This window comes from Cebus imitator, unplaced genomic scaffold (assembly GCF_001604975.1).
Source record: "Cebus imitator isolate Cc_AM_T3 unplaced genomic scaffold, Cebus_imitator-1.0 Scaffold671, whole genome shotgun sequence".
In the NCBI taxonomy this organism is placed as follows: Eukaryota; Metazoa; Chordata; class Mammalia; order Primates; family Cebidae; genus Cebus; species Cebus imitator.
The window spans coordinates 260,244-286,035 of NW_016107986.1; the positions used below are offsets into that span (position 1 = coordinate 260,244).

General features: G+C 38.3%; 1 protein-coding gene across 3 annotated transcripts in view; it reads right to left on the reverse strand.

The window, feature by feature from the left end:
• ALS2 (alsin Rho guanine nucleotide exchange factor ALS2) overlaps positions 1-25,242 on the reverse strand; it is an 84,125-nt gene extending 58,883 nt beyond the window's left edge. For 2 of the 3 annotated variants that reach the window (XM_017518343.2, XM_017518342.2), the window contains exons 1-5: positions 24,931-25,242; positions 12,843-12,922; positions 11,230-11,384; positions 3,972-4,909; positions 232-589 (exon numbers count right to left, since the gene is read on the reverse strand). In XM_017518343.2, the coding sequence (XP_017373832.1) occupies positions 232-589; positions 3,972-4,909; positions 11,230-11,384; positions 12,843-12,862 (1,471 nt within the window). In that variant the 5' untranslated portion in view covers positions 12,863-12,922; positions 24,931-25,242. Of the gene's footprint in view, positions 1-231; positions 590-3,971; positions 4,910-11,229; positions 11,385-12,842; positions 12,923-13,161; positions 13,186-24,930 lie in introns of those variants that run through there. The other variant, XM_037734836.1, reaches the window with a different exon arrangement.
• Positions 25,243-25,792: the final 550 nt, after the last annotated feature.

The following is a 25,792-nucleotide window of genomic DNA, read 5'->3' on the forward strand; positions in this document are numbered from 1 at the left end:
GCCACGTGTGTTCCTATGCAACAATTTTGCATGTTCTTCACATGTACCCCAAAACCTAAAATGCAATAAAATAAATAAATGGGAAAAAAAAAACCCACCATTAAATAAATTTTGACATTTGAATATGTCAGCTTCATAATTAGCAAAGCTTTTTTCAAAATACAGCATGTGATGTCAGGAGAATCCTGGATTCACCAAAAGTCAATTCACAAAGCCTGGTTATCTCCTTACCTTGTGACAACAATCCAGGGAGGGAGAGTCTTCGACTGCCTCCCTCTGTTTCTTCTTCTCTGATATCCACAAGACTTGAGCTTTTCTTCCCTTGCATTGATTCCTGTTTAACCTGTTCTTCCCTGCTATCTTTCAAACCTTCTGGGCCAATAGCACTACTGCCTGCCTGAGCTCCAGTTTCACAAGGGGTTGTACTATAAAAGTTCATAACTTTCTTCAGTGACAAGGCACCAGCTTCGTAAGTAGCAGCCACTCTCACGCCGACAGCAGATGCACAAGACACCACCAGGCTGTTTAGGGCTGAGGTGCTCGTGGTAGGTAGGCTGTGGAGATTAGGAATTGCTTCTTCCACAAGAGGCTAAAATATACACACATAAAAAATTATATAAAAATATAATCCCTTATACAAGAAGTAATCAATAAAAAGAAAGTGTAATATCCACCTCTATTCGCATATAAGAATCTAAAATGACAGAAGTTCTCTTCATCTTCGGCTAAAGCTATCCTATTCTTGATCATAGAGTTAACATAGTATACGGAAAAAAGTACTCAAAATACAGTTCCTTTTCCAAAGTACTTCCTTTTGTCTGGATATTGTGTTTTTCCATGGTAATTAAAAATAAGCCCCAGCTGCTTTCATAAAATTAAACACAGTAAAAGGGGAGGGGGGAAAAGGCATGGAAAACACTGCCTTTAATACCATGTGCACTGTGACAGCCTTGGACAGAGGGTTGAAAAAAATGCAAAATTCATTACTGATCACTTTCAGGAAAATTTATACAGACTACTAACTAGAATAGCAGGAAAAATACTAGATTTATGAAAAAAACTTTCCCTGATATGCTTTATAAACTGAAACATATAGAGACAGAAAAATAAGTTGTACCTATATGTACCTATATGTACCCCCCTGTAATTATGTTACGTTCGAATGCCTTTACTGGCTCATCAATGAGTTATTTTCTATGACCCAGGGGCTAGACAAGCTGTAGGATTACCTTTGCTTTTGCTGCCATAGAGGCAAATGTGGTAGGTTAATAATTAAACATTTGGAACCAATGTTCTTAGTGTGATTCTAGAGGTGTACTAGAAAATCACACTAACATTTTCTGATACCTTAATGAAAAATCAGTTGAAATTTACTCTAAGCTGTCCAACACCATTGTTCCCTAAAAAGTAAAGTCATGAAATGCACCTACCAAACACACAAAAACCTTTCAGCTTGTCAGCATAGCTTATGTTGAAAAATTTGCTTCTTATTCTACCCAAAGATCTCATAGGGAATATATACATTCCTTCATTTGTCCTAAATTAAAAACCAAACCTATGTATACATATATATTTTTTAACACTGGCTTCTGATTTCTTAAAGGAAATAATTCCTGGCACCTAGCAAAGTGCCTGACATGTAAATACTCAACACATTTTGTTGAATTAAATGCTAAATTCAGAAGAGCTATTTCCACTCAAATGTGCAGTCTGTAAACAAAACAGCCAATAAAATAAATACATATACTTAATAAAACAAAAAATAAATACAAAGCCTATTGCTTCTTTGGTGACACAGCTCCCATGATAGCGTGTTCAGCAGCACTATCTCCACTTTTTGTTTACAAAGGCTCCTTACAGAAGCCGTGATGGTATTTAGAGGCAACTATTTTAGGGGGTTCTTAACCACTACGTAGAGGAAAGTCTCAAAACTCTACCTTATATAAACCTTGAACTACTGTCCTAACTGGCTCCTTCTACTTACTTGAATTTAAAAATATAGTAAGTTAATAAACAAGCCCTCCCCTACAAAACACATAATTAGCAATTTTGATGAAAGATATAATTTTAGGAGTTCCAGTCAACCAATAATACTTTATTTCCCAAGTGAGAAAGTCTCAGTTATAGATTGCCAGAAGAAAAAAAACTTGCTCTAAAACACATAAATTCCTCATGAATTAGCTGTATGATTGCTATTTACAAAGAATAAATTAAACGTCACAGAAACACACATTTATTCAATTTAATAGAAACACACACATTGTTACTAGAGTAACAAAAACTTCCAATGTTTAACAAAGTTAAATATAATAAGCATGTACAGTCTAAGAACTTTCTACATGCATTCTTGTTAAACTACTACTTTTGTTTTATTCAGGTTTTGTAATACCTTTCTCCAAACAGCTTATCCTTGATTTTTTTTTTAAATTCAAATACCCACAAGTTTCAGTGAATACATTGTGAAATAAAGACTATTTCTAAAAATATCTTCATGTTCACATTCTGACAGAGTAAACAGTAAGAATCAATAATCAAGAATCAAGAGGTTATCTGGTTTCAAAAACCTAAAAAGCAGCACTGCAGGACAGATCTTTATGATTACAATCTTTCGTTTTGTTTTCTTAGAGTTTTGGTAAAGCAAAATCAATAGGCCACACTAAGAGTAAAACATAGAAATATCCTTTTAAAACAATTTGTTTTAAGCAGGAACTCAAACTTTACCATGTCCTACTGGCAAATGGCTTTTGTTCATTCTACCACAAATCTTCAAAATGAAAATAGTTTTAGTAAGATACATTAAATAGTCTGGGCATGATGGCTCATGCCTATAATCCCAACACTTTGGGAGCTTGAGGTGGGAGGACTGCTTGAGCTCAGTAGTTTGAGACGAGCCTGGGCAACAAAAGTCAATCTCCTCTCTACTTAAAAATAAAATAAAATAAAATCAGCAGATGTGGTAGCACATGTATGCAGTCCCAACCACTTGGAAGGCTGAACTGGGAGGATCACTTGAGCCTGGGAGATCAAGGCTGTAGTCAGCTATGATGTCACTACTGCACTCCAGCCTGGGTGACAGAGCAAGACCCATCTCAAAAACAAACACACACACACACAAAACAAAACACTTCTTCAAATAAAGCCCAGTAAGGACCACAGCTATAACTGAAAAAAATTCAAATATTGGCCGGGCGCGGTGGCTCACGCCTATAATCCTAGCACTTTGGGAGGCCGAGGCGGGTGGATCACGAGGTCAAGAGATCGAGACCATCCTGGTCAACAAGGTGAAACCTCGTCTCTACTAAAAAAATACAAAAAATTAGCTGGGCATGATGGTGCGTGCCTGTAGTCCCAGCTACTCGGGAGGCTGAGGCAGGAGAATTGCTTGAACCCAGGAGGCGGAGGTTGCGGTGAGCCGAGATCATGCCATTGCACTCCAGTCTGGGCAACAACAGCGAAACTCCGTCTCAAAAAAAAAAAAAAAAAAAAAAAAATTCAAATATCTAATTGCCTATAAATTTTAAATCTGCCTATAATTGAAGGATCTGCCATACGGCAACCTTCCCTGTTAAAGGAAAAGACTTTTCTCTAAGAATTCTGAAGAGTGTTACAAACAAAAGTAAGAATAATATCTTTGGGAATCTATAGTTATATTAAACTATTCAGGGCCCACCAAAATTCAGTATCTTAGCCCCAGAAGAAAAGTACTACCAAGAAAAAAAAATGAAATGTTGCTACTTATAAAACAAGCCCAAAATGACACCTTTCAGCATCATAAAGTGCCAGAACATAAAGAGTGATTTTGAATTAATCTAGGCTTTTTACTCATCTAGGCTCTCCTGATAAAACAAAATTGTAGTCAAACTCAAAAAATAAAAAATGCTACCAAGACTTCCTCATTTTAAAGTTTCTAAAGAAAAGTTCACATGGTTCAACTCTAGAAACATCTTTATTTTATAAAATTTGGCAAGTACCTGAGACGGCATTGGCTTTTCACCATGCTCTGAGTCCTCTCTTACTGAATGATCTGACAGTTTCCGCAGGTATTCATTTACTGCCTGGGTGTCAGGGTATGATGGTATGTTTCTGGCAGAAGAAATTTCAGTTGTTCCCATGACGTTTTGTTGAGAGGATATGGCATCGCCACTCGTGGTCTGAGCACTTACTGCATTCAGTTCTGTAGCAACAGACTGATCATTTGTTGCAAGAGTGTTCTCAAATACTTCTTCCTGCCTGTCAAGGGTTTCAGTGGAGGGGCTGAGAGCAGTGCTGGCATGATTTTCTGCCTGAGATTCGGACAATGTCACACCTAATGGACAACAATGACTGTCGGATATAATCACATGATCTTCTTTGTCAGTCATAGTAATCAAGAGCTGGCTGCATTGGTTGCATCGTTCTGGGACTGGTTTCAGATCCTGGGAAGGGAGGCATTGTACAAGGGCTAAGCTGTGGAAAGCACCACAGGCAACCTGAAGCACAACTCGCCCAGCAAGATGTTCTACCTTTTGCGGCTTTGTCACTGGGAACGCAGTGGTAATGAGACCCAACTGACAACCGGTACCCCATGCCCAGATCTCTCTGCTTATTGACAATGCCAGAGTATGCTCTTCGCCACATGCCAACTGCAAAATCCTGACTGCTAACAAAGGGCTGGCCTCAGAATCAGCGATGCTGACAGGGTTCGGCTCTGGCACATACTGCTGATTGGCTACTGCACACTGGCCCGCAGAATTCTCTCCCCACATGTAGGCAACACCACTGTCTGTCACTGCTCCACTATGGAAGCTTCCTGTTGCCACAGTAACAACATATTGTCCAACCAGGGCATTTTCTAGAATGGGGCTACTTGGACAAATCTCCACTGCTCCACTTCTCCAGGGAAGAGTCCCAAAGCTGTAGACCTCACCATCTAAAGGTTAAAAAATAAAAATAAAAAAAGGAAAAAAAAAAAAAGAGCGTTAGTGAATTAGCTAAAAATTTTATCAGCAAACTTTCAGTCCCATCTAGATTTAACAAAATTGGATTTTCTTTTTAAATTTTCAAAAGCAGTTGTAGAGATCTGGTTCAAGCACACAGTATTTCACATTAATTCATCTTTTTAAAAATGACTCATTTTAATATTCTGCACTATAGTAAGAATTTCTACAAATTGCAGGAGGCTACTCCTTTCCTTCAGCCTCATTCTACAAACTCCTCACATTAATCCACTCCTCATGGCTATCAACACAGGCTAGTACATAAGCAGATTCCAAATGTTCAGAGGCAAACTAATAACAATGTTAAGATAAATTAAGCAAAAGATAAAACAGACACATTCACTAATATCTATAAGTCACTATTAAACAAGTTGGAACAGCAGAAAATTATGCCATGGCTTAAAAATATTAGAGATTCATTTTGGCCAAAACTAAGAAATTAACTTCATGCCTCTAGGCTGTACAGAAAGCACCAGTTCTTAACAAGACATGGCTGTCTTCGCATTGTATGTCATGTTATGTATAGTTTTCAGGTGTTACACAAATATACAGGTTGAGTATCACTTACCCAAAATGCTTGGGACCAAAGGTGTTTTGGATTTCAGGTGTTTTGGAATATTTGCCTTATACTTTCTGACTGAGCATCCCAAATCTGAAATGTTCCAATAAGCATCTCCTTTGAGCATCATATTAGTGCTCAGAACATTCTGGATTTTGGATCATTTTAGATTTCAGATTTTTTAATGTGCAATGCTCACCCTGGACTTTACGTATTGGATACTGGCTAGTCTTTCTGAGGTGAGAGTTGTTTAAAAAGCAAGTCAGCTTCTTCTCCAAGAAGCCATCAAATGGCAGATGACACCAGTACAGCAGGAGGGCCCAGAAGCCCCAGGAGCCCTGGGATGGGGAACCACAGCAACTTCCATGGAGGCTTGGGCAGTGGCATCTGGGGCCAGGGTTAGGGCTGCAGAGCTCAAAGAGGCAAGGCTGAGGATAAGGAGTGGATGCCTGTCACCAAGCTGTGCTGCCTGGTCAAGGACAGGAAGATCAAGTCCCTGGAGGAAATTTCTCTCTTCTCCCTGCCCATCAAGGAATCTGAGATCATTGACTTTTTCCTGGGGGCCTCTCTCAAGCATGAGGTTTTGAAGATTATGCCGGTGCAGAGACAGACCCGCAATGGCCAGTACACCAGGGTCCAGGTGTTTGTTGCCATCGGAAACTACAATAGCCAGTGGCTCCAAGGAGGTGGCCACGCCCGAGGGACTATCATCCTGGCGAAGATCTCCATTATCCCCTTGCGTAGAGGCTACTGGGGGAACAAGATCAGCAAGCACCATACAGTCCCTTGCAAGGTGACAGGCTGCTGTGACTATGCTGGTGTGTCTCATCACTGCACCCAGAGGCACTGGCATCCTCTTAGCCCTGATGTCCAAGAAGCTGCTGCTGACCATCAGTATTAATGACTGTTACTCCTCAGCCAGGGTCTGCACTGCCACCCTGGGCAACTTCACCAAGGCCACCTTTGATGCCATCTCCAAGACCTACAGTTAACTGGCCCCCAACCTCTGGAAGGAGACTGTATTCACTAAGTCTCCCAATCAGGAACTCATGGACCATCTCGTCAAGACCTACACCAGAGTCTCCAGGCAGAGGACCCAGGCTCCAGCTGTGGCTACAACATAGGTTTTTATACAAGAAAAATAAAGTGAATTAAGCCTCAAAAAATTTAAAAAATAATTAAAAGTAAAGTATCACAACAAAACAGCAAAAAAGCAAATGAAGCTGTCAGAATAACTGGTTAGCTTCAGAATTAATGAAAGGCACTAGTGAGTTGAGCATATACATAACTTACATATGTCCAGGTATGCTACCAAGTCTTAATTTTACCTTAGTATGGTGGGAGTTTGGGAGCTGGTGCACATAATCTATGCTGGCTAAAAATTCAATGGAACAAAGACTTGGCTAAGGGTTTTGAAAAATACTGAACCAAGCCCACTATCCTTTCATTTCTATGTGACCAGAGACTTACAATTTTTTTAAATTAATGAAGAAATAAGCACTATTTCTTTTCTCACAAGGCAGCAATTGAGTTGATGATGAAAACATACAAACTTTATCTTTGACCTATTATACAAGGCAGATACATGTACACACTCAAGTTAACTCATCACATCATCCATGTAAGGAGGGACTCAATAGTGGCTAGAGGGAAGATAAGTGCATCTATTAGGAAATGTATAGTCTAAATCAAAAATACTGAGATGAGGAAATAAGCTAACTGGTTAACCTCTTTTCAACTTTGTTTCCTAAGAAATACAACAATATACTTGAAAAAGCTCACCAAGTATTTCAATTAACATTATTCCACTAGAAAGAGCAATATTGCAAAGAAACGGAAATTTAGATCCCACTCCTTTAAAAAACAACAACAAAAAACTGGAGCAGATCAAAAATAGTGAATCAATGAAATATCTTCACTGAATTATGAGTTAATGGCCAAATTTAATAGAGATGAAGAACCTTGAAAATTTCTAGCAGTCAACCATTTCTTCAACTGGAAAAGGTAACACTGGAGATCTGTATGGAATTTCAAACACACGCTTGTGTTAGAAAGGATTTTTTTTGGTAACTGTGACACTTAATACCAGGACACTGCTTAAGCATTAACAATGATAGGCTATTTAAATATTTTTGAAAAGTTTTCCCTCAGTTGTCTTAGCCTTGAAGATATGATTCTAAAGATATCATGTTTATAGTCAAATAGCTTTTTTTTTTTTTTTTTTTGAGACAGCATCTTACTTTGTCACCTACGCTAGAGTGTAGTGGCACAATCACAGCTCACTGAATGCGGCTTTAGCCTCCCAGGCTCAAGCTATCCTCCTACCTCAGCCTCTGAAGTAGCTAGGACTACAGGTGTGTGCCTCCATGCCTAATTTTTAAAATATTTCTTGCAGAGACATGGTCTCCCTATATTGCCCAGGCTGACCTTGAAGCCCTGGGATCAAGGGATCCTTCTGCCTTTGTCTACCAACTTGCTGGGATTACAGGCATGGGGAATAATGCCCAGCCAGTTTCATTATCTTAATAAAAATATTCCAAGTATCTTATTGAATACAACAACAGAATTCCACTTATATTTGCTTGAGAACTATATATTTTGAACCTCATAGGCCAGGTATGGAATATAGTTCACATTTTTAATGTAAGATTGTTTTTAAAGTCCTGAATAATATAGTAATATTAAAATAAAACTGATATAAAAGAAACTATAAAGAAATCCATGTTTATCCCATACAACCACCAGGACCAGATTTAATCCTTGTTTCTTAGAATTTGTCTTAGTTCCTAGAACGAAAATACCAAAGCATTATTTAATACCTTAATAAATGCTTACAGAGCAGAAATTTATAAATTAGTGAAGCTGATGGCAATTGGTGCCCATATAAAATCTGCCGTGATTGAGTTCATAATGATTGAGTTCATAAAGTGTCATTAAGATTAAAGGCACCTCTATAAATCAAAGCAAATGTTTCTGTAATAGACTCATAGATATTATAATATGCTTTGTGAGCTGAATATTTATGCCTGAAAAAAAAAATTATACTGATAATTTCAGCCAAGTGGCTTGAAAAGCAGGCTTTGAAATCAAACTAAGTTCCAGTCCTGACTCTGACATTTTAATAGCTGTGTGTACTTGGGAAAATTGAATCTCCCTGACTTTCAGGTTCCTTATCTGTGAATAATAAAAGAAGCAACCTACTTCATAAGCTAGAAGTACAGACTCAGTGAGATAACACTTGGAAAGGGTTTAGTATAGTGTCTGGCACACAACTGCTTACCAAACATTAGCTATTATTATTCTGATAGATTTAATGAACAAAAATTATAGCAAAAGAGTCTCTAAATAGGTAACCTCTTTAAAAAGTTAATTTTTCATGTATTTATTACTATAAAAATTCAAAACTATAATTCTCCCTCTTATTCTAGTTAATGGTATTTTATTTTTCTTTTCTTTTTTTTTTTTTTTTTTTTNCCACTACTTGGACAACAAGTGGAAAGATGTGGCCTTCACTGCTCCCTTTTTTTAAAACTTACAGTAAAATACGTATAATATAAAATTTACCATCTTAACCATTTCTAAGTGTACATTTCAGTAGCAGTAAGTACAATCACATTATTGTGGAACCATCACCAATGTCTATCTCCAGAACCCTTTTTACCTTGCAAAACTGAAACTCTGTATTCATTAAATAATAACTCCCCACTCCACACTCTCCTCAACATCTGGAAACTGCCATTCTTTCCGTCTCTACAAATTTGACTACTTCTAAGTACTGCATTTAAGTGGAATCATACAGTATTTGCCTTTTTGTGACTGTCTTATATGACGTAGCATAATGTCCTCAAGATTCATCCACATTGTAGCACAGGTCAGAGTTTCCTTCCTTTACAAGGCAGAGTAATGTTTCATTGTATGTATATACCTTGTTTATCCTTTCATCCATTGAAGGGCTCTTGTGTTGCTTCCACATTTTGATGATTGTAAACAATGCTGCTATGAACATGGGTATACAAATATCTCTCTGAGACTCTGCTTTCAATTCTATTAGACATATTCACAGAGTAAAGTTTCTGGATCTTATGGCAATTCTTTTTAAGTTTTTGAGGAGCCACTATAATGCTTTCATAGCAGCTGCACCATTTTATATTTCCACCAACAGTTCTCATGAATTTAATTTCTCCACATCCTCATTAACACTTGTTATTTTTTGGTGTTTTCATAGTAGCCATCCTAATGTGTGTAAATTGTTATCTCACTGTGGTTTTGATTTGTATTCCCCTAATCATTAGTAACCTTGAGCATCTTTTCACGTGCTTATCGACCATTTGTAGATCTTCTTTGGATAAATGTCTGTTCAAGTCCATTGACTATTTTTTAATCATTTTGGGCTTTTGTTTGTTTTTTTAATATATATTTTATTGCGTTTTAGGTTTTGGGGTACATGTGAAGAACATGCAGGATTGTTGCATAGGTACATACATGGCAATATGGTTTGCTGCCTTCCACCCCATCACCTATATCTGACATTTCTCCCCATGCTATCCCTCCCCAACTCCCCACCCCCTGCTGTCCCTCCCCTAGTTCCCCCCAACAGACCCCAGTGTGTGATGCTCCCCTCCCTGTGTCCATGTGTTCTCATTGTTCAACACCCACCTATGAGTGAGAACACACGGTGTTTGATTTTCTGTTCTTGTGTCAGTTTGCTGAGAATGATGGTTTCCAGGTTCACCCATGTCCCTACAAAGGACCCAAACTCATCGTTTTTGATGGCTGCATAATATTCCATGGTGTATATGTGCCACATTTTCCCTGTCCAGTCTATCATCGATGGGCATTTGGGTTGATTCCAAGTCTTTGCTATTGTAAACAGTGCTGCAATGAACATTCATGTGCATGTGTCCTTATAATAGAACAATTTATAATCCTTTGGATATGTACCCAGTAATGGGATTGCTGGGTGAAATGGAATTTCTATTTCTAGCTCCTTGAGCAATCACCACACTGTCTTCCAAATTAGTTGAACTAATTTACGCTCCCACCAACAGTATAAAAGTGTTCCTATTTCTCCACATTCTCTCCAGCATCTGTGGTCTCCAGATTTTTTAATGATCACCATTCTAACTGGCATGAGATAGTATCTCAATGTAGTTTTGATTTGCATTTCTCTAACGACCAGTGATGATGAGCATTTTTTCATATGTTTGTTGGCCTCATGTATGTCTTCTTTTGAAAAGTGTCTGTTCATATCCTTCGCCCACTTTTGAATGGGAGTCCTGTCACCCAGGCTGGAGTGCAGTGGCGCAATCTTGGCTCACTCCAATCTCTGCGTCCCGGGTTCAAGCGATTCTCCTGCCTCAGCTTCCTGAGTAGCTGGGACTACAGGCGTGTGCCACCATGACCAGCTAATTTTTGTATTTTAAGTAAAGACAGGGTTTCATCATGTTGGTCAGGCTAGCCTCAAACTCCTGACCTCTTGATCCACCCACCTTGGCCTCCCAAAGTGCTGGGATTACAGGCATGCACCACCATGCCCAGCTAATGGTATATTTTAAATTTAAGAACTAATCTGATTTCTGATAAGGGAGTAAGCATACGTATCTTGAAACAAAAACAGTTCATTAAGAAGCCATAGTATCCAACAACTCCCACCCAGGCATTTGTTAGCATTTCAGTTAGTATTCTTTTCATTACCTTCAGTCAGAAGAACTCCATGTTTCATGCCAAGGGCTGCCTGCAAAACAGTCTTTCCTCCCCAGCCTGGCAATCTCTCTGGTGTTATGGGAAAGGATCCTGCCTGCCAGATATGGACCAGGCCTCTTTCTTTGGATCCTTCTGCCTCTGTTGAGCTACAAACATCAAGAAACATAGCTTAATTGCTTCTACATTTCAGAACAGTATCCTTTGTTCTCAATACTTTTCATGAGATTGTACCTTTTACCAGCACATGGATGACTGGGTCAGATAGCTGAATTAGCACTTATTTTATGCTTTGGTTACGTCACAGGAGCCAAAGTAACACAACTATTTATAAAAAAGACTGAAGGATACTCTAAATCCACAAATTACTTTTCTCCATCTAAGAAGCAAACAAAACTTGGGCTATTTTTGGAAGTTTTAGCATTTGGTAGCATAAAATTCCAAGAATCTAACTTCTCAATATATTCACTCCTTGTTTAGATATCAAAGCTACAATATGCCCCAAGTGGAAGTCTTACCATAAAATTTTAGCTTATAGTAAGTAAAAAATATTTGATGAGAACAATATGAAAAACAGGAATTCATATTTCACTTTATGTTGAGTTTAAAGGTAGAATTGCCAAATTTTAGGAATCAATTTTACAACAGATATCAGTAAACTTCTTCATGCTTTGCTCAAGTTCGAGCTGAAGAATTCTACACATCTGATGATTTTGGTATAAGGAATATAAAACACACAGCTGCACAGTAATGACCATATCCTAACTGCCTTCTTCTAAGAAAAGGCCACATTAAGATATGTGCCACCACTGATAATACATTTTTTCATTTTCTTTTTTCTAGATGCCAAATTTTTTTTCTTTATGAGACGGAGTTTTGCTCGTTTCCCAGACTGGAGTGCAATCTTGTCTCACTGCAACCTCTGGCTCCCAGGTTCAAGTGATTCTCCTGCCTCAGCCTCCCTAGTAGCTGGGATTACAGGCATGTGCCACCACATCTGGATAATTTTTTATTTTTAGTAGAGATGGGGTTTCTCCATGTTGGTCAGGCTGGTCTCAAAATCCTTACCTCAGGGGATTTGCCCACCTGAGCCTCCCGAAGTGCTGGGATTACAGGCATGAGTCACCATGCCTGGCCTGAGGCTAAAATTTTAATGAAGCACAGAAACTCTTCTGAATACCTAGGAATTTATCTATGTTTGCTAAATAGTATTACCTTAAATTATAACAGGACATAACCATGGTTTTATAGGAAGAACACCACAAATTTAATCTTCCTTTTAAATATCTTCTATAACTAGTTCTTTAAGGATGGAAGATGATTAAGACTAGCAAGGCTACCTCTGAAAACCTGAAATTATTTTTGAGGGAAAAATGGCTACAAGAGCTTTAAAATGATGAAGACATTTAGTGCTTCTTACAAAGCTTACAACTAACTAGCTTTATTTTAATATTTTTCTATCTTTACCAATCAACTAACTACAAATGTCACTATTCCCACTTAACAACCATCAACAAGAAGACTAAACTGAAGAGAAGCTACACATATGTGAAGCCGTTTGCTATGTTTTCCTAGGAGGATAAGAGAAAAGGAAGAAATGGGTTTACCTTCTCTTCTTTGAGTCCATCGGTCAGTGGGAACACTCCATCACCAAACCATTCCTTCTTTACAGAAAGTCTATCAAGACCTAAACAGTACAATATGAATAAGGAAAAGAGCAGTAAAAGAATATTTTATCCCTCAGACATTAAAAAAAAAGCAGCCCTCTAAAAAGTACACATTCACTGGGAAATAAATATGCAGTAAAACTATTTAAACTATTTCATATCTCGCCTGCCAAAGTCAAACATAGACTGAGCCTGCCCACTAAGCTTATAACAATGCCTGCAGACTGTCAAATGTAAAGTCAAAGGAAGAAATGACTACCCACAATTAAGATGCACAATTCCAGGCAACAGGTTTTTTTTATTATAAGTAAAAAAGTTCAATCTGAAAAATCAATGCGTTAAGTACAAAAACTACATACACATTAAGGTATTAAGGTTACTTTTTAAATGCTCTGTCTGGAATGCATGAAGACTTAAACACCAATTAACTCAGATTTTCGAAAATGTCTTCAGTAATGTATCGGATTAAAGTAGTTTTAATTTATAATTTTCAGTAATGCACAAAAAATTTATGTCATTAAAATAGAAAGTTTTCCACTTATTGGAAAAAGGAGCATTTTCCCCAAATCGCCTTCAATTCAGACCAACATGCCTCATAACCCAAAGTGTTGAAAGAAAGAAGTCTAAATTTTAAATCAGCTGTTTTAAAATTTACCTTTAATAGAAAATAGCTGCATAAAAATTATGTTACATATATCATGACCCATCATTTTAGAAACTCAATATTTAATAAAATAAGAGACAGGAAAATAAACAGAAATCCGCATTTCTGTACCAAAGCACATGAAAACAAAAGCAATTAGGTCTTATTTGTGTAAACCATAAAAATTTTGGGGCCAAATTTGTGGTTTTTCTGCAAAAGGATATGGAATGGTCACTGTGTTCTGGAAACAGCCCATACTGGCAGGAGTGATCTACGGTCCATCTGTTTCCTCCAGGTTGCCTGTGAATTCTTACCATTTCCCATCTGTACATCTGAAGAAAATTACTTTCCACCTAATGCTTATTTTAGAAAGATTATGAATCATTCAAAGTTGGAAGAAGGGTACTATGTTAACAAGAGATATATCTGAATAAATTTAATAAATGCTATTAATTTAATAAATACAATTAAGTGCTACTATGCTTTGTCCATCATAGTAATTAGCCTTTTATAAAATGTACATTTCATGGTTTACAGAGAAATTCTGAGGCCAGATCTAATCTGTGCTTATCTAACAGAGATCACGGAGTTACTATGACCTTGATTAAATTTCAACAACACGTAGCAGAAGCCAGAGAATTCTTCTGGGAGGATGTGGAAGTACATAAGCACACCTGACTTCACACAACTGACACACTGCATGTAAACAGAATTTTGACCTACTGCCTAACAATAAAAAATGTTGAGAATCTTTTGATAAAATGAATAAAGTCGATCTTTATTCTTAGTGTCAGATTTTTGAGTACAGGTTTCTTAAAGTTGGTTACACCTTACTCAATATTATTTATCACCACCACTCTTTTTTAAAAAAACCCAAATGGAATTAAAACTCTATACACTGTTTTTACAACTCTCTTTTCTTACTTACTACATAGGGCAGGCTAAATCATGGTCTCCAAAGATGTCCAGGCCCTAATGCTCAGAACCTGTGACTATGTTAGGTTGTGTGACACTAATCAACTGTCCTTAAGACAGAAAGATTTTCCTGGGTATGCAAGTGGACTCAATGTAATCATAAGCATCCTTAAAAGTGGAAGAGGGAGGCAGGAGGAGAATCAAAGAAAGAGACATGATGTTGGCAGCAGGGTCAGAGATGATGCTACATTGCTGGCTGAAAATGGGAGAAGGCGGCCATGAGCCAAGGAATGCAAGTGACAGGTAGCAGCTGAAAAGGCAAGGAAAAGGATTCTCTCCTAGAGCATCCAGGATAAAGCAGCCATGCAGACATGTTGACTTTAGCTTACAAGACCCGGGTCAGAAAGACTTTCAGTCTACAGAACTCAAAGATAATGTGTGTGTGTGCGTGTGTGTGTGTGTGTGTGTGTGTGTTTCTTTGAGATGAAGTTTCACTCTTGTCTCCCAGGCTGAAGTGCAGTGGCGCAATCTTGGCTCACAGCAAACTCCATCTCCCAGGTTCATGCAATTCTCCTGCCTCAGCCTCCTGAGTAGCTGGGACTACAGGTGTGCACCACCATGCCCAGGTAATTTTTTTGTATTTTTAGTAGAGATGGGGTTTCATCATGTTGGCCAGGTTTGTCTCAAACTCCTGACCTCAGGTGATCCACCCACCTCAACCTCCCAAAGTACATGGATTACAGGCAAGAGCCACCACAACTGGCCCTATTTGTGTTATTTTAAGCCATTAAGTTTGTAACAATTTGTTGCAGCTGCAGTAAAAAATAATATATTATTTCATAGACATCTTTTTATATCAGTAGAGATCTATCTCATTTTGTTTTAAAGGTGTTTAATAAGTTTGACATCTTCCAACAAGATGTATCTGCCTGAAACTCAAATAGGGCAATAAAGAAAACTGATTGCTGAGGAAATATAACTAAAAAGGATTATTGCAACTAAATGTGGGAAGCTTATGTCATTAACATACTCACATACTTAAATATGGGTGGTATTTACCAAATCTATTTAATCTAAAATTCTTTCTCAATTATGTATCCATCCAGGAAAAGAAAGTAAACGAAAAACTTTTGTCTAATATTTTTATGATTGCCTCTCCAGGAAATCTATTAAGACTCACCTCAACCAGTCAAATGGTATTCAAATTTCTGTATGTTATTTCATTGCTTTAGTATTTTGAGTTTTTATAAAATTGTTAATCATAAGACTTCCTCTGGAAATATTTCTTCCAGAGGAGCTTTAAGATCCTTACTCTACATTCCTTAAGGGGGCAAGATCCTTGTACTCTGCTGCTTTTCTTCTGTTACAGTAACTTTCCTGCATAGGCCTGTTAACCAGCTCTGATAAAGAAGCTGTGTGATGCTGTACAAACAGCATTGACTGTGAGACCCTCTCTTACTTTGCATGGCCTCTCTACAGATAAATGGCATCTCTGTAAAATGAGTAAACCAGACTTCAGCCTTCTGAGCCACAGGACACAGCTACATTCACTTGAAAGTATACCACACTATCCTTCAAATTATTATCTCCCTCACAGTGATATGTAAAGTAATTAAACCCCAGGTGGCCCTTTAAACAAAAAGCAAACCTTGCTTCTTAATAAACTGGTGTCACTTTAGACTCCACTGGATACACACCCTTCTGTTACATATAACAGAGAAATAAGTTGTCTTGTACAAGCCAAGGATATCATTTTAATACCATGATCTGGAAGTGCCCTTAACAACAACAACAACAACAAAATCTAGTCTAGATGTCCCAATTATCATTAGAAATATGAGCTATAAACCATCTACAGGTCCACAGTACCTTAACCAGAAATGTATAGCTCTGAAAACTAAAAGTTTTTTCAATAATGCTTTTGGTGGCGAAATCTAATCTGAACTGAAGTCATCTGACAGCAAAATCTGACCTGAACTAATATGAGCTTACCACTTTTATCCCTTTAGTGTGAATATTCATACATCGTTTTATAGACATATCAATATGAATATAATAAGGTAGCACCACCGATCCCATGGGATCAGAGATCATGGAGTTACTATGCCCTTGATTAAATTTCAACAATATGTAGCAGAAGCCAGAGAATTCTTCTGGGGGATATGGAAGTATTATATAATATATGGTTTATGCACTTTATTGTAAAGAACAAAAAGTAAATCTGAATTCCAAAATGCATCTTGCCCCAAGGGTTTTGAATGAAGGACCAGGAACCTATATTCCAAAACAATAACTATCATTTTTTGGTAGAAGTCTCAAAACTTTTAACTATTTTATACTTAACTTGGTTTCTTTTATGTACTTTTAATATTGACTTCATCTTGGAGAGTACATTAGGGTGTTGCATTGCTTCCAGTGGAACAGTCTATGGATGCTTTAACGATTTATTTTAATGACAATGATTTACATTTGTTTCAAAAGTTTTAAACCAATTTTATGGTGAACACTCATGGAACACCAAAATGAATTTTTGCAAGGAATATCCTGCCTGCAGATACTCAATTGGCTCATCTTCTCAGTGGAGGGAGGAAGCCTGGGTTCTTAAGTTTCATACAATGCTGCCAGTTTGGTGAAGAGGTGAATAAATGAGAGAAGCTTTGGGGGCAGAAAAACTAGTACTTGGTGACTAGACATAGGTGAGGGATAAAGGAGAAGGAGATATCACAAATGATCTCCAGGTTCTGCCTCAAACAGCTGTGTGTCAGTAGTTTGGTGGTTACACTTCCTGAAATGGGGAGGAGCAAGGGAGATAGGATTCTGAAGCAAAGATAAGATTCTGGTAAGATAAAATTTATTTTTAAGTTCAAGATGTCAGTGAGAAACCGAAGAGTACATATCAAGTAAGCAGCTGAATATATGAGCGTGGATTTCAAGAGAAAAGTCTCAGCTACTGCTAAACTTGGGAGGGCTTATGGATAAGGTTTGAAATCAAGACAATGGATAATGTCACTGGGGTATATGAAAAGAGAAAGGAAGGCACAGGATCAAGTTTTAAGGAGCTCCTGCACCTAGAAGTTGGATAGGAGGAGGACCAAAGAGGTCTGAGATTGAGAAATGGTCTGCAGGAAGAAGAAACTTGAGTGCAGTGTGAGCACATGAAAGCAAAGCAAATCACTTCAGGGAGGAGGTCAATTAGGTCAAGGCAGCTGGGGTCTTGTAAGGTAACTCAAGTGTCCACTGGATTTGCCAATACAGGTAACCGCTGAGTGTAGCCACAATCTCAGTGGTTTGTTTGGGCACTGAAAACCAGAGTGAAGTAAGCTGAATGGAAATATCTTTATTTTCAATGGGTGATTCTTTTGAAAAATGTTGAAATGGAGCAGTAGACGGAGGAGGGTGAAAATGAAGGGTTTTCTCCTGGAGGTTGGGGAGATGGCAGGAAGCTGAACATGTCTGCATGACAAAGGCTGTGATGCTGGATACAAGGATGATGAGGACAGTGGACAGAGCCAAAGTGTTAGACAAAGTTAAGGAGGATGCCATCCAGAATATATGTGGAGACATTTTTTTTTTTTTCATAAGAAGAAAGGTCTATGTTTTTGAAAAAAGAGAGATGACAGGTGCAGACATAAGCAGGATTATAAATTTTGTTGTGGGAGGATAAGAGTCCCATAAGATGGTACCTGTAAATGACGAGGACTTCACAGTATGCATGCTGCATAGTCTAATCTCACTCCTGGCTCTACTAATTCTGTTTCTTTATTTTATCCCACCCTACTATACATTTTTGTAAGCTGCTTTAAATCCTTTTGGGAACAGGGCAGGATATAAATAAAAATTTTAAATGTGGTACAGAAATGTGTTGGGTCTATTATCCCAAATGCAAAGAGAAAGTTAAATCATGCAGGATCCTATGTATTCATCTCTACTAAACTATTTTCTGGATAAAGTATTTTTGCCTTAATTCAGCGAAAGGTAAATTTGTGAGTCATAAGTATAATGACAACTTTCAAATACTTAAATTTCAACCACTAAAACCACACGTATTTTTTCCATCTATGTTTTAGGTACTATGCTAACCTAAAATTTCCATGGAAGCAGAATCACAAATATCTTATTCCCTGGTACATCCCAGCAGCTTAGTCCTAACATATAACAGGTATTCAATAAATATCTGTGAATACATGAGTTTCTGCCCTTAAGAAATTTCCATACTAGTATGTTCTCTTTCTCAATAGAATAATGATTCTCTGTAGAGTAGACAGTACCCTTAAAGCATAAGAAAACTAACTTATACTAGCAAAACTGGGCCTTCCTAGTCTTATTCTCCTGCCTCAAGTGCTGGTTTAAAATAGCAAAACAACAGTAGTAATTGTAGGTATAAGAGTAATGATAATCAGTGATTAGAATGACAAGACATTCAGATAGAAAGGCAATAAAAATAATAGGGGAGTAAACTGTTCCACAATGCCCTGAATGGAATATAGACAAAGTGAAGAGTGACTTGGATACAAAATTACCACAGATTTCATGTAGCCATTCACACTTCCTTTTTAAAGTCTGAGTTGGTTACACTTTATTACAATGTAGTAAAGGAGTAACTTGGATACAAAATTACTAGATTTCATGTAGCCATTAACACTTCCTTTATAAAGTCTGAGTTGATTACATTTTATTACAATGTAGTAAATCAGAGTTTACATTTTTTTCTTTATATATATATGGAGTCTGGCTTTGTCACCCAGGCTGGAGTGCAGTGGCACAATCTTGGCTCATTGCAACCTCTACTTCCCAGGTTTAAGTGATTCTTCTGCCTCAGCCTCCCGAATAGCTGGGACTACAGGCGTATGCCATCCATCACACCCGGCTGATTTTTTTGTATTACTAGCAGAGATGGGGTTTCACCATATTGGCTAGGTTAGTATCGAACTCCTTAACTGGTGATCTGCCCACCTCAGCCTCCCAAAGTGCTGGGATTACAGGCGTGAGCCACCACGCCTGGCTCTGAGTTTACACTTTGAATGCAGTAAACAACAGAGTCTGGTATTTTACACATGGTAAGTGCTTAATAAATAATTTATTTTTAGAGGCTGGGTCAATGTTTACACAAGGATTACAGTAACCTCTGACTCAAACACCTGACTTACAAATAACCTATATATGAACAACTGCTACTTCCTGAATATCCTGCCACTGAAGCCTTCACCAACCACTGCGGAAGGTTGAGGAAAACTCACTTTGCACTGAAGACTTGACCAACCAACCACCAAGAAGGCCACTTCAAAGCCCAAGCTCTCAGCCTTAACTGTTGCACATAAAGTATTGCCTGATACAACTATGGGAGCTGATGAGCCTTTAAATCCTGACTGAGAGTAAGGGAATTCAGAATTAAGGCACTGGATAAATTCAGTAGGCTGGCATAGAAAGCTACTTATTATTTATAATGTTGTTACTAATAGGACATGCACTTATTAAGTCATTGATTCAAATATATTTTAAGCTCCTAGAGATCACAGACTATGACTTATTCATTGGTGTACTCTTGTACCCACAATAACCATTCTGAACAAGCTCGTTACTTTTAAGTGAGTGCTTGAGTGGAAGACACAGCCCCTGATTTTCAGTTCCAATCCACAGACTTCTATGCTACAGATTTCTAGTGCCTCTAATAAAAGTCAGTATCAGATACAAAAGAAAAAAGTGTCTACTCCTAATAGAAACTCTCATACATAATTTGCTAAAGGTATATCCTAACAATGAAGACACTTTTATCTCATGTCACTTTAAAAAGGGTTAGACAACTCAGAGAAGAAGTGTTCCTTTCTCCCTTTCTGCTTAGTACACAGACAGCTTTTGGTACAATCAGAAACAGGAAGACTTTACAGTATTTTTTTAACATCTTGCTAATCTCATGCTGAAACTACACACTTCTGGTTACAGGAAATTATCCATGGTGGAGTGGGGGTGAGTGTGTAAACATGGTACAGTAAGTTCCCAGCAATGCCCATTTAGCTCTTTTTTGTACCCACTGCATGTTTTTTAAACACATTTTTCAGGATTATTAAAACTCCCATGATGCACTGTGATGAATATTATAATACTAACAACTGAATTTCAAATTCCCAGGTACTGCAACTATTTGTGCCTGTTATTACATGGTACAGTGAATGTCCTGGTAAGTCCTGATACAAATTATTTATTCCCTTAATATTTGCAACTACTCTCTTATTAAAATGGCCACAATTTTGTTAAAGGCAGTATTATATTTACAGTTCAAAGTACGATGACTTCTTTTACTAACTGACAATTAGTGCTCAGGATCATTCAAGGGCCACATAACTAAACAGAGAATATACAGACTTAAAAAATATCACTATGGTGATACATGTTTCACTCACTTTAAAAATGCTAGTAACAGGTATTCTTGATTAGCAATGAAAACATTGTTTACCTCCCAAGTTTAAATACTGAGTTACATGAGGGATCGGCTACTAAATTTATTCATTAGTCAACCATTTAACACATTGACATCAGGTTACTTATTAATATCTATAGAGAGAATTATTTTCTTTGAGCAATAACTAGGACACTTGTATCCACAGTATAAATTCAAGATAACTACATTGTAATAAAATGTAACCAACCTAAGCTTTTTAAAGTGTTGACAAGACTGCACAAATCTGTAGTAATTTCGTATCTGAGACACTCTATGTCCAAATTCCTTTCAGGGCCTTATTATACAACTTGCTCCCCTATACTTCCAGAGTTCATGATTGGTATATGCCTACATTTCCCAAGCATCTCTAGAATTTTAATTCCCCTGAAGGCTTCATGTCCTAAAGAAAGCATTTTCCCAGGGGCACAAACAGCAAAGCAAAACTGACCAAATAATTGGTCTGTCTCCTCTCCTTAGAAAAGCTTTACACAGTGGAGCTGCATTGGCACATTCCTTTCTTATTGCAGGGAGAGAAGAGTTCTTTTTCCACAGTCTTTTAATTTCAAGGTACACAGTAAAATAAAGAAAGTATATTAGGGAACACTCCTGATTATAAATTTAAAATGTTAAAGTGATAATTTCACAAACTATCTTAACTATACATAAACTGTAAAAATAAATAACAAATCTATACACTCATCATCCAGTTTTAATATATATTAACACATTTTCATACTGGCTTCAGCTCTTTCTTCAAAATACAAGAAAAAATAAATTATAGCAGTAAAGAAGCCCCACTCAGACTTAGTTACTATTTCAAAGTTAATGTATCCCATTCCAACATTTTTACATTACTTTTATGTACTTTCATTAGACATACACATATCAATAAATAATGCATGCTATTATGTTCCTTTTGAAGTGTAAATAAATGCATCTTACTGTATAAATCCTTTAGCATTTTGCTTTTTTCACTTAGTATTACATACTTGAGATGTATGCATGTTGGTAAGTATAGATCTAGCTCATTCATTTTTATGAAGGGATAGTATTGAATCGCATGAATAAACTAGTTTATCCATTTCCCTACTAATCTTTACAGTTGGATTGCTCTATTTTATTGCTCTTTTAAAGAGCTGCTATAATCATCCTTGTTATATGTTTGCTTGGGCAACTGCCCCAAGTTTAGTTAAGATCTTGGCTCAATGAAAATTTAGGCTGTGGAATAAAAAAATCACGGAGTGAATGTTAGCCCACCTAGATGTCATTATTGTGTCTACACCACTTCCTTCCTAATAGGGAGGCCATGAGAACTGAAGAACTGTGTGATAACTCAAAAGAAAAATAATTAAAATGTGATAATTACGGGAAGCACGAGATGATCAATTTGTGGAATTAATGAGACAAAAGCTTATCTTCTCTCTGGACATAATTCACTAGCAGCTAAGTGAACCTCTACCAACAAGCCCCAGTCTTTTTCTCATAGGTGTTGAAAAAACCGTAATTTTTTTTCAAATTTAAAAGAAATATACAATAGCTCCAAAAACTACTCACTACCTCACCAATTTAAATATTTTTCCTCTACCCACCCAGATCAATCAGTTCAACTACATGCAGGCAAACATCAAGACAGAAGCTAAAGAAAGTACCATCACATATACAGAGCAACAAGAGATAGGGAAGGGAGAATTAAATGCAGTATTAAAAAGAAACAAGTTGGAGTTTATTGCTATTTTATTGGTTGTTATCTAACATTTTCTTAAGGACTGACACCCTACAAAACCAAGTACATTCTTATTACTCATAACAAAATTGTTTGGTCATCAATGAAAGGTTAAGAGAAAACAATCTGTTAAAACTCTACCAGGAAAATTCATATCCCGAATACACTTGAAATAGGTGGTAGATTTAATTCCACAAAGTTACAAAAGAGCTAAATGATTTAAAAGTCACAAAATCTCACAGCATGCCTCTAAGTGAGAAAGGGGTTCAACCTCATAGCATCAAAGCAGGCCTTCTTTTACACAAGCTTAAAAATCACCACTCTACCTTTCTTCCTAGTTTTTCAACTCAAACTTTACTTAGTCTCACATTAACACATAATTGCAGATTTTTACAAATCAGTCACATTCTTGGAGAATATCATTAGAACGGACCCAGAAGCTACTGCTTTAAACCCACATTTTTCATGAAAAGGTAGGAGATTCCACCTAATTACAAAAACACTAAAATCAAGACTCAATGAAGTTCTTTGCATACCCTTTGCTTCTTTAACAAAGGGCTCAAAGTAAGTGTTTCAAATGATAGCCCAAATTCTAAAAACTAAAATTTGTAGAGATGTGATTCCTGTTTATGTCGTGTACATTTAAAAAACTAAGTAGCCTGTACAATGCCACTCAAGTTTTGCTTTTTCCCCAAATTACCTGTTTGGTATTTTATTTTTCTGACTCATTATACTTTCAAATTTTAACCCTATTAAACTGCTCTGATGTTTTCTTATCATTACTATGAATTTTAAACCTGCCAATACTGGTCATAGTTTAGAAACTAATAAATTCAAACCACATATGGATTCTGTCAGTATCTTTTCCACATTAATATGTCCTTATGAAATACCAAAATTACTACAGAACAATTTGAAATCATATTTCATAGATACTTCCTTAAAAGATTCAGTTCCCTTCCCCATCACTTAGGAAAAGAGTTTGGATCCTTATGTAGTGGGAGGAATTAACAATTATGAAAATAGCTAATATGTATTTAATAGTTATAAAATAGGCACTGTAATAAATATGATATATGAACCATTACATGAAAAGGTACTGTTATCAGGAAAAACTTTTAATCCCAAATTTAGAGACAAGAGAACTGAGGCAGAGAGATTAAATAACTTGCCCCAGGTCAAAGATGTAAATAGATGTGACTCTGGGTATGTTCAGATACAAAGCCTAGAATCTTAACCACTATGCTCATGTTATTAAGGTGAAAACACTGCAGTTACTGCAAAAGCAAATTTTCCACTGCTTTAAATTATTCATTAACTCGAAGGTCAAGCGGTCACTCCAAATCATATGATAAATGGCGAGGGAGGGGGGATGTGGGACCAGTAGGTTTGCTGAAGTTTTGTGCCCGCTCAGAATAAACACATCACACAATTCTACTCCATACAGCCAAATACAAGGGTAACTGAGTAAAGATCTTCATTTGGTTACAGTAGTTAGTTCCTTCTCCATCCTAAACCAGAAAGAAAACACTGTACTTGGATACGCTCCTTCAACAAGAGTGTTTTTCCCCTTTCACCATCAAAGCCCTAAGCAATAGCACGATTCTACCAGTCTACGGTTGCCTGTCTCCAAAGTAGCCCTACTACCCGAGGACCAACATCAGGGTCAAGGACCTGCGTTATTTTCCTGGCTTCGCTTCTCAAAAGAACTATCTTCTCCTCTTGATGAATTAATAATCACTTGGTACGCTCAAAGACTTGCCCAAACTACTAATTCTTATAATAAAAGCCATTTTCTTTCTCTGCAACCGCCTTTTCAGGCAACCGAAACCTTTGCTCCACTCTTCATCGCGATTTGCACCCTGTGGCAAGGCCACCTGGGACACTCAGCAGGGTTCCCAGCCAGAGACCCGGGTTTATCTGCTCAGCGCCTAGTGTGGGCGTTCAAGAAATTCTCATGAATGAATAGGTGGATGGCAGCGTGGGTGGAGGCGGGAAGAGGGGGCTTGAAGGAATTTCACGCGGCTGACGCCACTGCAGCGGCGCCCAGTCTGGGGAGGGACTCGGGCAAGTGGGAGAACGTGGGGCCAACGCAGGGGCCACCTCGGGCGCTGCTGGACAGGCAGGCGCAGTCGGTCGCACGCAGGGCTGGGAAGATGCAGGCACCGTCTCCACAGGCCCCTACAGCGCGCCCTCCGGCCTCGACCAGAGCCTCCGCCTCGCTCCCTGGCCCCAGCCTTCCGCATACAAGGGGTCCCAGCCGATGAGACCGCCAAGGCCAAAAGCCAACCAGGGACCCGCGCTCGCTCACCTGAAGCTCCACCAGCAGCAACGCGCTCAGCAACCGGCGCGAGACTGGCAACCCCGTGGGTCCGCTGGATCAGCTGATTCATGGAGGGCGGGGCCTTCGGACAGGGCGGGGCTGCAGGGCTACTAGCTAAGGTGAAGGTGGGTAGGGTAGCTCTTGGAATAGGCGCTCTTGGGAATTGCTCTTGGGAGACTGTCGACGGCGACTGTTGGCGCTCAAAATTACTGAGAATGCGTTAGGCACTGCAGACTACGCTCTTGGGAGCACTGCCCCTCCCTTCGGTTAGGGCGGAGCTATCAGTCCTGGGACACGCTTTGACGATGACGTAGAAAAGAGTCGTCCGAGCCTAGCTACCCGAGCGCTTCTATGGTAACAGGCGACGGTGAGAGTGGCTGGGAGCTGCAGCCGTTTGTTACCACTTCAAACCTCAAGGGCCAGAAGTATAAAAGTAAAAAGGCTGAAATATTTTCAAACTGCCTCTATGAACTGTACCCTAATCGTGGTCGGTGGTCGCTGCTCGCTCCCCGCGAATGACGTCATCGCCTCGCCGCCCCGTTTTGCCATTGTGTCCACAATGTGTAAACATACTGCTTGGTTGCAACCCCAACAGATGCAGTGGGATAGGAGAAAACGAATTGGCCTCTTCGGTGATTCCCGTAGGATTCCCCAATATGCAATCAGTAAATCAGTTTTCCTGTCCCGCGCGCAGTTTCATAACATTGTCGCAGCCACAATCGCACCCCATCCAGCCTGCACTCCCAAGTCCTCCCACGACTTTATGATTTTCCAGAGCCGCCACTCGAGTTACACAGTGGGTGCGAACTTTCTGCCCCTAGGCATTGCGCCATCGCTGGACCTGCAAACC